General features: G+C 62.2%; 1 protein-coding gene across 2 annotated transcripts; it reads left to right on the top strand.

The window, feature by feature from the left end:
- The first annotated feature begins 810 nt into the window (after positions 1-810).
- C1QTNF5 (C1q and TNF related 5) lies at positions 811-5,893 on the top strand. Of its 2 annotated transcripts, none has more exons than XM_075909523.2 (3): positions 811-944; positions 3,557-3,772; positions 4,123-5,893. In XM_075909523.2, the coding sequence occupies exons 2-3, from the start codon at positions 3,565-3,567 to the stop codon at positions 4,638-4,640; spliced, it is 726 nt and encodes a 241-aa protein (XP_075765638.1). In that variant the 5' UTR covers positions 811-944; positions 3,557-3,564; the 3' UTR covers positions 4,641-5,893. The 2 variants fall into 2 exon arrangements, with proteins under 2 accessions (XP_075765638.1, XP_075765639.1); XM_075909524.2 differs by having other exon boundaries at positions 813-944; positions 3,560-3,772.
- Positions 5,894-14,687: the final 8,794 nt, after the last annotated feature.

Raw genomic sequence — 14,687 nt, 5'->3', positions numbered from 1 at the left:
TCTCCCGTGGCCTCTCGAGCTGGCTGTGGCCTGTGGCGTTCCACAGTCGCAGGGGAAAGCGGTTGTGCGTTGTGGGAGGGCGTGAGCCCAGCGTGCGCGCCCGCCACACGTGTGTGTTGTGCTGACGAGTGCCTGGCGCGTGTGCTCAGTGCTGGCCTGGATGTGCGTGGGGCCTGTGGGTTAGGGGCGTGTCCGTGGGCAGCGGGGCTGCGTGTGGTGTGAGCTTGCTGCTCGTGTGTGTGACGTGTCCGGCAACAATCAGCGTGTGGAGAGTGTGTTGGGGAGGGGGGGTTAGTTCCTCATTACACCATATAGCAGGACCAAACGGTCCTCACGCCCTTTACTCTGCCCCTGCTGTGCATCTTTGCTCCCGTACCTTCAGCTTCTCCTCCTCCGAGGCCTTCCACAAAACCCCCGCGCGGCCCAGACCTCACAGTGCTCCCCTCAAAGAGCTGGGATCCCTGCTCGCCTCGCATCCCCCCTCCTTCCCCAGCCCTGCCTCTGGGCTCTGCTCACTCCCGAGAAATCCCCACAAACATGAGCCAGCCCGGCTCCCCATCGCACGAAGACTGGCCTGTCCGTCCACAACACGGAGGGACGGACAAATTCATCCCCTTCTCCCTCCCCTTCCCAGCCATCCCCCCCTTTTTTCTTTGCCTCTATCCCTGGGGGGGGTGTTAAGCGCAGGGAGGTGTCACGTCAGGTCTGTGGGTCTGTCTCTCCCTCTCTCCTCCCACTGGTTACAGCATTTCCGACACTGGGAGTTTTTTCCCCTTGTCTTGTAGCTCTTGGCGCTCTCTGAAAGTCCCCGATTTCCTTTGGCGCTTGGGAGGAGAGACACAAGGAGGGGAAGGCGGGGGGAGAGGCAGCCGGAGCTGAAGTGGTCAGGAAGAGCTCCCAGGAGAAAGGGACGGACGGGCGCAGCGAGGGAGCCGGGACACGCAGTAAGTGGCGCTAACCAGCTCCAGCTGCTCCTCGCAAGGTTGGCAGCGTGGCTCTCGGCACCGAGCGGGCCATGGGATTTCCCTGAGCAACTCGGCCGGGCCCGCAGGCTCAGCTTTCTGGCTCCAGTCGTGACACATTCCAGTGGCAGGGTCTGGTTTCCTTCTCTCCCTTTGATTGGAGACAGTGGCCTACAGGAGCCAGGCCGGGGGGAGACCTGCCCCGCTCCCCAAGGGAGCCAGGCCGGGGGGAGGCCAGTGTGGGGCAAGGCAAGGGAGGCCAAAGTTGAAGCGAGTTGGAGCTCAGCCCTCTGTGAGGGGGAAGGGGGGCTGCTCGTCTGGCAGGCTGGGTCCTGGCCCTGCCGGGAAGGCGCACGCTGCGGCGGGAGGGGCAGAAGTGCTGCCTGGTCCGGGGCGGCAAAGCTGCAGAAATTTTGGTGGTGCCCAGAATGCCCAGAGCCACTACTCCCCGCCCCCCCCCCCCCCCCCGCTGCCCTCACCTGCTTACGGCTCTGGAGGAAGCTTGGGTGCTGGGGTAGAGGTTTGGGGGGCAGAAGGGGGTGCGGGCTCTAGGCCAGAGTTTGGGGACAAGAGGGGGTCTGGGATGCAGGCTCCGAGATGAAGTCAGGGGGCAGGTACCGGGGTGGGGTGCAGGAGGGATGCAGGCTCTGGGGGGGATTTGGGTGTGGGAGGGGGGAAGGCTGCAGGCTCTGGCCCAGGGCAGAGGATGAGGGTGCAGGAGGAGATGCTCTGGGAGGGAGAGGGGGGTGCAAAAGAGGAGGTGGGGGTACCACACTTACCTGAGGCACCCCCCTCTGGCAGGGATCTTTGTGCAACCCCATGCGTGCCATCCTGGGGTGCCCCTGGCCCCACATGCAGCCCCCAGGCCGTTTAAAATGCTGCGGGGGGGAGGGGGTTGCTAGCTGCACAGTGGGGCTAAAGCAGCTTCCTGCCACTCAAGCCCTGCAGATGGGGGGTCAGTCTCTGTCGAGCACAGACACCCCCCCCCCAGGACTACAAGGACTCGCAGGCTGGCAGCCGCAGGGCAGGCAGCAGGAAGCTGCTGTATCCCTGCTGTGCTGCCGGCAGGGCCCCCGGGGCATTTTCACTCACGCTGGGGCGGCAGGCGGGTGCGGGGACGCCCCAGGAGGGCGGGCACAGGGCAGCAGGGGGGGCCAGGCGAGAGACCAGACTCCAGGCACCAGGGGCCGATATAACTCGTCGCCTACGACCTGCCTCTGGGGGTGGGAGGAGCCCCTGGGTAACCTGCCCCGAAGCTGGGGGGGGGGTCCTGGCCTCATGCCCCGTGCGAAGGGAGAGCGAGGAGCAGGGCAGTCCTGGAGCAAAGCCGGAGCTCCCTGGGGACCAGAGCAGAGTGCAGGGGAGGGCAAATGCACCCCGAGAGTGCAGGGTTCTTGACCACAGCCCATGACACACCCCTCAGCTCCGCCACCCACACCCCACAACACACCCCTCAGCTCCGCCACCCACACTCCTCAGCTCCACCAACCCCACGCACCACAGCCCACCACATATCCCTCAGCTCCGCCATCCACACCCCCACACTGTCCAGCGCTAACACATCCAAACCCCACAACACACCCCTCAGCTACAACACCCACACACACCACAGCCCACAACACACCCCCTCAGCTCCACGACTCCCCACACAACACACTCATCTCTGCCACACCCACATTCCATAACACATTCCTCAGCTCCGCCACCCACACACACCACAGCCCACAACACACCCTTCAGCTACACACACACACACACACACACACACACACACACCCTTCAGCTCCACCAGCCACACCCCACAACACACCCCTCAGCTCCGCCACCCACAGCCCACAAAACAACCCACAGCCCTCCATAGCTCAGCACCACAGCCCGTAACATACCCCACAGCTCAACCATCCACACACCCTACACCCCACAATACACCACTCATCTGTGCCACCTACACCCACCACTGCCACACATGCACCCAATGGCCTACAACACAGCCCACAGATCAGCCACCCACATGCACCACAGCCACCCACACCCCACAACACACCCCGCCCTACAGCTCAGCCACATACAACACATCCCACAACTGCCCACAACACATCCCATAGCCACCCCTATGTTCCATAGCCACCCAAAACACACCCTACATCTCACAACCTGTGACATGGCCTCCACATGTAACACACAACCTATCACATCCACACACCCCACAGCTCACAGTCACCCACAACCCGCCCCACAGCTCACAACCTGTGACACACAGTTCAACCACCCACACTCACCCCCGGTCACGCCTCCTGATGTTTTCCACACACCCCGTGAAGCCCTCCACATGAAGCTCACAGCCCACAATTCACCACACACACACCCCTCAAATCAGCTCCCAACCCTCCATGCATACAATCACCGCACAGTTCACAGCACACTACACACAACTCTCTCACACACACACACCCCCCTTCCAGCCCAACACACACACCTGGCCCATCTAGCCACGGTTCCCAGTTACCCTGGTGAGGGGCAGACTGGACGGAACTGCCCAGGCGTGGGCCGTACCTGAGATATAACACTTCCCCCTCCTCCCGGCCTCTCCCCAGCAGCCGAGATGAAGCCGCTTCTCTTCCTCCTCGGGCTGATCGCCAGCTCCTGCCAGATCGAGGACAACAAGATCCCCAGTCTGTGCCCTGGGCAGCCCGGAATCCCAGGGACCCCCGGTATCCACGGAAGCCAGGGTCTCCCTGGCAGAGACGGCCGGGACGGCCGGGACGGAGCCGCCGGGATACCGGGGGAGAAGGGAGAGATTGGACAGCCTGGTAAGGAGACCCCCTTGCTAGGGAATTCACTGGGAGCTGGGGCCTGTCTCCCCGTGAAGGTGGCCCCAGTGGTGGCCCACGGCCACGGCATTGGGCCAGTTTTGTGAACCAGCCACAGAGCCAAAGAGGGGAAGCACCAGGGACAAAACTGGGTCTCAGACTTCTTCCTTCCAAGGGGAATACACGAGATGCCACCAGTAGGTCCTGTCTGCTGCGGGGGGACCCGTGGCATGCCGCCAGGGGCACAGACCCCGCGGGGATGGGCGTAGCACAAATCAGTCACCGAGACGGACGGGCGGGCTGGTTCGTGGCTTCAGCGCCCCGCGACGTTCTCTCTCCTCTCCCCGCAGGACTCCCAGGTCCCCGCGGGGACAGCGGCAGCCCCGGCATGCATGGCCTGAGCGGGGAAAAGGGGGCGCAGGGGGAGTGCGCGGTGGCGCCCCGCTCGGCCTTCACCGCCAAACGGGCCGAGTCCCGCGCCCCGCCCCTGGCGGACCAGCCCATCCGCTTTGACGTGGTGCTGATCAACGAGCAAGGCCACTACGACGCCGACACGGGCAAGTTCACCTGCCAGATCCCCGGCGTCTACTACTTCGCCGTCCACGCCACCGTGTACCGCACCAGCCTGCAGTTCGACATCCTGAAGAACGGCCAGTCGGTGGCCTCCTTCTTCCAGTTCTACGGCAACTGGCCCAAGCCCACCTCGCTGTCGGGCGGCGCCCTGGTGCGCCTGGAGCCGGAGGACGAGGTGTGGGTGCAGGTCGGGGTGGGCGACTACTTCGGCTTCTACTCCAGCATCAAGACGGACAGCACCTTCACCGGCTTCCTGGTGTACTCCTACTGGCAGAACTCGGCCGTCTTCGCCTGAGGCGCTGGCTGCCAGGGCGGGGGGCGGCCGAGAAGAGCTGCCCTCTCGGCGTGTGGCCCATCCCCCTCACGCCCCCCGGGCATCAGCGTCCAGCGGCCCAAGCACAGTCCTGCGAGCCAGGACGCCTGGGTACTTCGCCGTTGACGCTCCCCGCTTCCGCGGACAGCGGGGATCAACGAGGCTTCCCTCCTCCGGGGGGACGCTGGAGGGTTCATTAGTTAGTGCTGCATAAGGGCCAAGTATTCCTATTATCACTGGTGCATGGAGTGGGGGAGGGCTCAGCCCAGCCTGGCTCCCCGAGGCGCAATGGAGGCGCAAGGACCTGCTTCTTGTGTGCGCCTCGCCGTAGCCATTTACATGGCAGCGTTTTCCCAGAGCCGAGGGAGACCGGGCAGCGTCCATGGCACAAAACCCACGTGTCTGTGGGGCTGGCGGACCCACTTGCCCCCTGTCTCAGCAGGGAAGCCAAGGGCTGGGTGGGGACTGAACTGCTGGCACGTGGCTGGGCCTGAAACCTGCATTAACGGTCTCCCAATGCAGGGCCCTCCGGTCCTGTAACTCCACAGGGGTGGAAGTCAAGCCAGGCGAGGGTTGCCAGATACGCTCACAAAAAATACAGAACATGGCGGGGAAAAAATTGGTTGAGCAAAAAAAAAGGGGGGGGGGAAGCAAAGTTGTTGAGCAAAAAAAAAAATGCACCAAAGAGTCACTGTGCCTTTAAATCCACCTGCTCCCCCCACCCCCACCAGATGCAGCAGGGGAAGCGGCCTTCCCTTTCCATGGCCGGTATTTTCTGGGTTTTTTACTGGACAGAGGCCACAGATACCAGGCTATCCGGGCCAATACCGGACACTTGGCAACCCTAAGCCGGGCAGATCTCCGCCAGCTGAGGATCTGGCCAGGTCTCCTCCCGCTTCCACCATGAGGGGAGAAACCCCCATTGATGCCAGTGTGGGGGCTCTTGACGGACCCAGTTACAGCGGCCGGGGTCATTTGTATCCTCCTGAGAGCTGCCATTTGACAAGCAGAACCTGCATGCGGCCTGACTCCCCCAGCGCCAGCCGAACCTGCGCCCCATACAGGACCGGGGAGTGGGACCCCATGGCTGACAGGCAGTCGCTTAGCCAGATGGGCTGAGCTGGCAGCTGCTGCACTGGGTCTGGGGCCCACCCTGCTCTCATGCCAGCCAGACGCTGTTCTCACCGTGTATATGGCCTCCCTATCCACCCGCAATAAATGGGCTCTAAATTGTTCACTGGCCTGTGAGCGTGTCTGCTCTGGAACGCATGTCAGGGCATGATCCTAGGTTTGGGTTGTCCTGTGTCCATCATGCTTCTTGACAGGAGGTATGGCATGTTTGTGGGCATTGTTTGTGTGCTCGCCAGGGCACGTTAGTCCTATCCTCTTCCGAATGCACCTCAAGAGGGTCCTGTTTTCTCTGGTGTGCACAGCTGGGGGGGGGGGGTGTGTTCTGATTGCATGTCAGTGCATGTCACTTGTGCTGGCTCCTGTGTGCTTACCCGGGCACTAGCATGCGTCAGCCTGTGCGTGTCTTTCCTTGTGTGAATGGCAGGGCCTGTTCACGGGTCTCCTCTTCCAGGCATGTTAGGGGGCCGCGTGTCCGCTCTTTCCTGCAGGGCGGGACATGTTAGCATGTGTGTTCCCGTGTGTGTGCGCCGGGGCACGCGGGGCGTGAGTGTGTGTCGCGGGGGGCCGTGGGGCGGGAAGGGGACATCGCACTGCTCCCCGGCTCCGTAGCAATGTGAGCCGCACCGGGTTGGAGAGCCCTGGATTTGCTACTAGCGCTTGGTCACTAGTGGGGCGTATCGCCAGCGGCCATGGGACTGCTCAGCACTCCCAGCTTTGCCCTCTCCACACCGAGGGCGCCAGCCCTGGCCCTGTCTAGCAGCCAGGCAGACTTACGGCGGCACGGCCCCTGCGTCCTGGAAAAGAAACAGTGACCCAGCCCAGAAGGCCCATTTCTCTCAGTCCCAATGCCGCCGGCTTAGCCGGCCACCTCCGGAGACACAGAAGCCCCCAAGCTGCCCAGAGAAGGGGCCTCGTTCCATCACAGGCCTTCTGATATCTGGCTTTGGAGCCTTCCTCCACTGGGCAGCGGCCCCAGGCAGGCCAAAGAGCCAGGAAGGGCCCGGCGGGAGCGTACATGCTTGGCTCCAGCTGCTCACTCTGCCACCGGGGACGGGGAATGCAGCCGTTGGAGCTCTCGGGGAGGGTGGCGTGCTAGGTTCCCGAATCCCCTCTGGTACCCGGACGGGGCAGGAGGAAAGTATTACCCCCTTGCAGGTTTCTGCCAGCGGGGGCAGAGAGAAAGAGGCAGCCCCCCGGCCGATCTCCCCAGCAGCCTTGGTGCCAGCAGATGCCAGTCCTCTTCCGTGGGGTTGTATAGAGGGAAACTGAGGCACGGGGCGAGGACGTGACTTGCCGAGATTGCTCGGCGAGGTGCAGAACCCGAGCGTCCTGACTCCCCTGTGGTCTGTGGCCGAGGGAGGTGCCTTTGTCAAGGTTGCCAGCTCCTGCTCTTGCGGGCCAGGACCCAGACAGCCAGGCCTTTGGGCTTTTTTGACTTGCCCCCCCCCCAGCCCAAGCCCACCTGGCGCAGCTTTGGGCAGTTGCATGGAGCCCTTTCCCCCCTAGGGGGCAGCATCACCCCACAGCAGGAGAGACGCTGGGAAAAGCCTCAGTTCTGCAGAGCTGGGTCCGTTACCCACCGCTAACCGATGCTTCTTCCGTTCAGGGCCAGCTGCTGCCAGGCCAAGCAGGGCACGAAGCTCCCCAAGCTCTGCACAGCAGCAGAGCGCAGCGGCCAGAGCCTTCCTAGCCTCTCAGAGCAACACATGGCATGGTCGTCACGACCCCTGGGTTCCAGGCCCAGAGCCTTTGGGGCATGGTCCTTTTGCTGCCCTGTGCCTCAGTTTCCCTTCGGTGCAGTGGGGCTAATGGGGCTCGCCCTCCGTGGAAGCTGCTGTGTGTGAGGCCTAGTGGTGTTGGGAGGTGAGCCGAGCGCCGCCGCGGCCAGAACAAGGCCTGGCCACCACGGCTGCCTTCCTGAGTCAGCACTTTCTGACTTCCCTTCCCTCTCTCCCCACCGCAGATTTCCAGTGGGAATGTGGTGACCAGCTCGGGAAAAGGGCCCTATTTTTAGCCAGGGAAGGAAGAGCCCTGTGCATTCCTGTCCGAGATAGCCCCGGTGCCACTTTTCCAAATTCCCCTGGATCGCATCCAGCTGGGGGCTGCTTCCCATTGTTGTGAGCATGGAAGGGGGGGCTGAGAATTAGCCTGGGCCGTGTGAGCGCCCGGCTCACGTGATAATCCAGCCTGACCTGTGCGGAGAAGCTAGCCCAGACAGGGAGCCAAACATGGGAAGAGACATTGCATTCCTCCCCCTCTCGCCTGCCTGCCCTGCGCAGGGTGGGCTCACTGGAGGAGCTGCTAAGCTGGGCCGTGCCTGGACAGGAGGCCTAGGCAGTGCCAACATGTGGCGCTTTCGGGGGCAGTGCCCTGCTGTCTGGGGGCAGCGCCCTGGCGCCAGACCAACCGCTTCTTGCCCCCCTGTCGTGGAAAAGCAAAGCTCGACTGTCATTGCCAAGACTCTCCCGTCAGGCTCAGGAAGTGCCCAGCCCAGGGAGCCGTGCCGGGGGCAGGAGAGGAATATGGGGGTTGACAGGGGGAGCTGGGCCGGAGGAAGTAGCAAGGGAGGGTGGCAAAGGGCACAGAATGGGCAGGCGTGGGAAACAGGACACCTGGATTTCAAGAAAGATGTGGGGAGGTTGGAGAAGGTCCAGAGAAGAGCAACAAGAATGATGAAAAGTCTAGAGAACATGAGCTAGGAGGGGAGGCTGAAAGAACTGGGCCTGTTTAGTTTGGAAAAGAGAAGATTGAGGGGGGACATGAGAGCCGTTTTCAGGTATCTAGAAGGGGGTCATGAGGAGGAGGGAGAAAACTTGTTCTTCCTGGCCTCTGGGGATAGAACAAGCAGCAATGGGCTTAAACTGCAGCAAGGGAGGTTTAGGTTGGACATTAGGAAAAAGTTCCTGACTGTCAGGGTGGTTAAACACTGGGATAAATTGCCCAGGGAGGTTGTGGAATCCTCATCTCTGGAGATATTTAAGAGCAGGTTAGATAAATGTCTGTCAGGGATGGTCTAGTTCAGGGGTTCCCAACCTTTTTCAGTCCCTGTAGCCCCTTGGCTTTTAGTAACCCTTCCCGTACCCCCTCTTCAATATGAAAGGAAATAAATTCTAGACTCTAGAATCCACAACTTTTTTCACTAACACGACTACTTTTGGACTATTTCAATTGGGATAATCTAGTTATTTACCAAATATTCCCCGTACCCCCTTGACAAGTTTCTCGTACCCCCTGGGGGTACACGTACCCCAGGTTGGGAACCCCTGGTCTAGTCAGTACTGGGTCCTGCCATGAGGCCAGGGGACTGGACTCGATGACCTCGCGAGGTCCCTTCCAGTCCTAGTGTTCTAGGATTCTACGATTTGTCCCCCACTCTGGGAAGCCCTCAGAGCGAGAGACGGGCTCTGGCGGCAGGACTCCTGGGTTCTCTCCCCAACTCTGGGAGCTGGAAGATGGTTGGTGCAAGAGAGCTGGAACTCGGACCCCCGAATTCTGCGCCCCGCTCGGCTGTGGCCATTGTCTGGGGTTCAGCTGCCTTTGGGGGCAGGTTAGCGAATCCGGATGAACGGGAGTAACCTTACGGACGTCTCCCCTGCTATGCAGTGCTGCGGTAATGGCCTTAAAGCTCCACAAAGGGGCGCCCCTGCCCTCCCAGACGCACAGCCCAGCGCTGTAGGATACTAGCAGGTCTGGGGACCAGAAGAGAGGCCCAGAAAGCCGGGGGGCGGGGTGGGAAGAGGAGCCAGCCAGGAAGGAAGAGGGCTGGGGGATGTAGGGTGGTAATAGCAGCGGAGCTGGGAGAGGGAGTCTGGATTCTCCCCTCCCCACTCCCGACACTCCCGTACCCCCAGCCTCTGAACCAGAGAAGCCGGGTTCCGTGCCCCCATTCCTGGGCCAGGATCCCCCCAGGGCCAGCCCGACAGCCGCACCGCTTAGCCTCCCAGCGTCCCCTGCAGCGAGGCCCCCAGAGGCAGAACGCGCCTCAAGGAAATCCTAACCTATGGTAAATAAATGGCAACCCCCCTGCTCTGACTCCCTGCCCAGACGGGAGCTAGGCAGCAGGACAAGCAGAGGCAGGGGCAAGGAGCCAGGAGGAGAGGAGCTCAGAGGTACGGGCTCCTCCTGCCTCCCCGCTGGCCCTCCCCAAGTCCAGAGTGCTGGGGGACGCCTAGCGCTGCACTCCCAGCCTTGCCCAGCAGGAGGCGCTGTAGAGGGACTGGCACCGGAGCACCGCCCATAGGGGAGCTCTCTGATGGTCCGCTCCGAGGTTCCCCCAGCAGGAGGCGCTGGAGGGAAAGGTGCCTCTCCCGTCCCCCTCCATCCCACACCCAGATCCCCGGTTCATGGCCATCTGCAGGGCTAGCGGCAGATCACCTGTCTGCAGAGAGGAAGGCTGGGCAGAGGGGTGGCGCCCAGGGCCATGCCCTGGAGAGCTCTTTCTGGGGAGCTGTCTCATGCCACATAGAAGGGGCTGAACAAACCCTTCCTGCTGCCCAGCTGAGCCCCAGAGGGAAGCCGATGGCTGGGCCCAGGCTGAAGGGCTTGGCTGCGGGGAGCACGGTATCCCCTGCTGTGTGACCAGAGGCGCCTTCGGGGCAGGCTTCAGCCTCAACCCCCAGCAAGAAGGAGGAGGGCAGCGTGCTTGACTCACCACCGGAGCACCTCCTGCTGGCCAGACCTGGGGATGAGCACTGTGGATCAAGGCCCCTCCTGCCGGGGCTCTCCACCGCTCCCGTGGGCCGTCAGGACTCGACTGCTCCCTCTTCAGGGCTCGGCTCCTTCCCCACTCTGGCACCATAAATGCAGAAGTGGGGGCCCACAAAAGTACCCCAAAACCTTCTCTTTCCGGGCTTTGGCAAAACCTTCCCCCAAAATCTTAACCGGATTTTGGGGATAAAAACTCCACTGCCACCCCCCAAGTAATGATAAGAAAATCAGGGGAGAGATCACGTGGGAAATCTCACCCCTAAAGTACAAACCAGGTCACGGAAATTAACCAATAACCAGGTTAAGAAAAAGAAACGAGAAAGCCCTTGTATTATCACCACAATATTGCTGTTGCCGGCATAAGGACTAGCTGGTAACGTCACAAAGCTAGAGACTCGTGGGGAATTCCAGCCTTGCAAAAGAGAGAAACCCCCATTTGAAATGCACAGACAGCAGATCCCATTCCCAAACCATAAAACAAGAAAACCTGACGGATTTATCTAAACTTTACCCCCCTTACAGAAGAGTCTGTTCTTGGAGGGAGACGTTCCGTCTGATTCCCTCAGTAACTGGAGAGAAAACTGCCCCCAAAGACAAAGGAGGGAACCCCCCCCCAAATTCCTTTGTTCCAGTTTGAAATTCCTACCTACATTCCTGTTGGCCACTCCACCTGGCTGAGGGAGAGTTAACCCCTTAATCCCCAGGCTGCTGGCTCACCCCCATCATGACAGCTCCCCAACCAGGTCACTGTAGTTTCCCCGCATGGGCCTGGAGCATGTTCTCAAAGTCTCTCAGGCAGCGTCTCCTGCATGGCCCGGGCCAGCAGCGGGCTGGGGAGCCTGGTCCAAGGTCCCTATGACAAGCAGGCAGGGTCTGCACAGCCCTGACGCCTACAGCTGTAGCCCTGGTAGGGTCCAAAGAACCTCACCCTGAGAGACTTCAACCCCTCCTCTTCCTCTCCAGCTCAGTCTCCTCCCCAATGAATCCCTGCTCCTTGGTGCAGCCTGGGCGGGTAACTAGCCCATCTGGCCACCTTAACCCCTTCAGGCCTGGTGTGGGCTGTGTGGGATCTTACAGCAGCGCCCAGGGCCCCACCTGGCTGGTGTCTGTCCGAGAGACGCAGGAATTGCTGCTTGTTCGAGTCCCTGCAGCTGACTGCTGGTGGGGCGGCCCGGCAGGTCTGGGGCGTCCTGCATTGGCCCCCTGGGAAGGGAGCCCAGAGGCCTTAGCCACGGGGCCCTGAGAGCAGGGAAAGACTCCCCGCATTAGCGAGAGCGCCAGTCTGACTTCAGCGCCTGCGCCCCCCCTCCCCCCCCAGGCCTGGAGCCGCCCCGCCTGGCTGCTCCTGTGGAACGAGCGGGGCAGGTCTCAGTTCATGGGTGCCCACCGGGCCTGCGGCGGGAGCGGGCCAGGGAGCCAGCTCTCCCCTCTCCCCCGGAGGGGCATCTCCTCCAGCTTGGGGCTGAGGCTGGCAGGGCAAGGGCCTCGGACAGACGGGCTCCAGTCGAGGGCTGTGTGAGGGGCTGGGAAGCTGCGGCCGGAGCGAGGGATGGCCAGAGGGGTCCCCAGAGACATGGCGGGAGGAATCCCAGCCCCATATTCCCCTTAGCCCCTGGGAGAGGCGGTACTCGGGGTGGCCCCAGGCTCGTTAGTGCCTATGAGCAGCCGACTCCAGCTGCTTTCAGCTGGGGGCCTGAGCCCTGCAGCTCTCACTGGCAGACGGGAGCCCAGCACCTCTCAGCTCTCGTGCGGGACACCCCAACTCAGTGGCTGTGCTTGCAAACCCTGGCTGGACCCCAGGACGGGCGCTCCGGACCCGAGTGCCCACATGGGCGTGGGCCATGCACCAGCTGGGGAGCTCTCTAACCAGAGATCCTAGAGTCCTGGGGGTGGAGACTTCACAGCTCTGCCCACATGGGGCTCCCCTGCTCTGGGTTCATGTTCATTTAAGATGATCTGACCTCCCAGAGCTGCAAGGGAGCTGCCAGGTACCCTCCCTTCCCCAGAGCATTCAGTGCTCCCAGGGCCATGGACCCTCCCACTGGATGTGTCTGATCTAGGTTGCTGGAGTGCAGTGCAGTCTAGCAGTTAGAGCAAGTGGAGTGGACAGGGGGAGGCCTGGCTCTGGCAGAGAGTGGGGTCTAGTGGTAAGAGCTGGAGAGTAGAGTGCAGGACTGCTAGTCCCACTTCATCCACTAACTTGCCATGTAACCTGGGCATGAACAGCTCTCTGCCTCAGTCTCCCCGTGTGTAAAATGGGGATAATGCACTGCAGGAAGAAGGAGGGGCACTCTGGGACTCAGTGGGTGCTTTGAGAACCTAGGGTGGCAGGTGCTGCAGTGGGTATTTACCAGATGTGATGGCAATGGGTGCTACCCACAGCCCTGAGGACATGGTCTGCCCCTCTCTCCGGCCGGCTCTGTGGCTGCAGCAGAGGGTTAGGAGGCTGCTGGGTGTTCGCTGCAGGCTCCCAAGAACCTAGGCTGGGGCTGGTTAGCCAGAGCCCCGGAGATCGGAAACCTCTGGCAGCCGCATCTCCTTCCTGGAAGTGGCCAGAGGACAGCATGGACGTACAGCTGCGTGGGTTTGATCTGTTTCCGTAAGCGGAGCCGCCAGGGGGCTAAATGGAGCCACAGATCAATAGCAGGCGCTGCTGGCTTTCAGCGATGGACAAGCCTCTTCTGGAGCAGAGCCCAGCTGCCGTGTTGGGGGGGCTGCGGAGGAGGGACCCGGGCTTCCTGGGTTGAGGGGGCAAACCGGAAGGACGGGGAAGCCCCTGACGCAGTGGTTCATAGTGGGGTCGCCTGAGTCCCCTTTCCCCTCGCTGGAAATGCCCCTTCCCCCGAGCAATATGGAGAGGGGTGGCCACGACCCCTTGACACCTGGCTGAGACCCCCAAAACAGGTGACTTGCAGCTGGGATGAGTCCTCTCTCGGCCCCGCAGCAGCTCCTCCCCCCCAGCCCCAAGCAGACATGGGCCCCCCCAGCCCCAAGCAGACATGCCCCCCCAGCCCCAAGCAGACATGGGCCCCCCCAGCCCCAAGCAGACATGGCCCCCCCCAGCCCCAAGCAGACATGGGCCTTCGCTGCGGATGCTGGACCTGAGCCGGCACGTCCCAGTTTGTCCATAAGGGGCTGCTTTGGCCCTTTGCGGCAGGGCGGCCGTGTGTCCGACCCAGCTGTTGGATCCGGCTCCCCGGAGCTGATGCGGGCTGGGCCGGGGCTCTTCGTTCCGGCCCAGCAGCAGCTGACGGAGCCTTGTCCTGGATGCCCGAGGGCGCCACCCAAGAGGCTTCCACCCACACAGTCCTGAGCACATCCCCCCCCCCCCCGTTCCCTACGCCTCGGGCCCAGACTGCAACGGTCCAGCTGCCATTTGGCATCTGCTGCCCCCACATCATTAGCGGCCTCCCCGCTGAACGAACGGCAGCAGGAGGGGGAGCAGGTGGACGTGTCTGCCCACCCCGCGCCCCTGGCTGTCGGGCGCAGCGTGAGCATGGAAATCGCCATCTCGTCAGAGCTGGGGCCACGGTTAGGCCCCAGGGCACCCTGCCCAGACAAGGCAGCAGCTGCTAGAGAGAGGGGCTCCTGCCCAGGGGGTGGGAGCAAGAAGAGCGGCAGCTGGGCCAGACGGAGTTTGCATGTAATTGCTACCTCCTGCTTGAGAACGGAGACCGGAGCTGCAAGAGGCCACGTGGCCAGGCCCTGGTGCGAGAGGCCGCAGGGCCATACTAGTCCCTTCTTGCCCCTCCAGACTGCTGGTGCCAGGAGAGGGTGGCTCTGTGATGTGCAAGCCAGGAGCCGGGCTGAGACCAGTGAAACTCAGTCCATGCATGGAGCCAGGGACTGGCCAGCGGCCCAAGGCTGATCCCACTGAGTCCCCTGGTCCGTACCACCAAGCTGCCTCCTCCGCTCTCCAGCCTCTCCCTCTCTCCACACTCACACAACCCAGGCCCCTCTCTGCACGCAGGCTCCAGGCAGCTCTGCTAGGCTCCAGGCTGGGCAAGCGGAGGCGTCCGGTTCCCCAGCCTCAAACTTCCACATGTGGTCCAGCCAGGGGGGTGTCTCCCCTCCCAGCTTAGCTCCCTTCTCTCCACTTCATCTCCCCTTGGAGCCATGGAGCCAGCACCGGAGCCTGCTTGGGCTGCGGCTGCCAGGCCAGCAGATGAGACGGGAGTCGCCTGGCATGTA

Source organism: Pelodiscus sinensis, chromosome 25, assembly GCF_052426305.1.
Source record: "Pelodiscus sinensis isolate ZL-2025 chromosome 25, ASM5242630v1, whole genome shotgun sequence".
Lineage (NCBI taxonomy): Eukaryota > Metazoa > Chordata > Testudines > Trionychidae > Pelodiscus > Pelodiscus sinensis.
The sequence above is the reverse complement of the archived record's forward strand: the minus strand, read 5'-3'. Positions and strand labels throughout refer to the sequence as shown.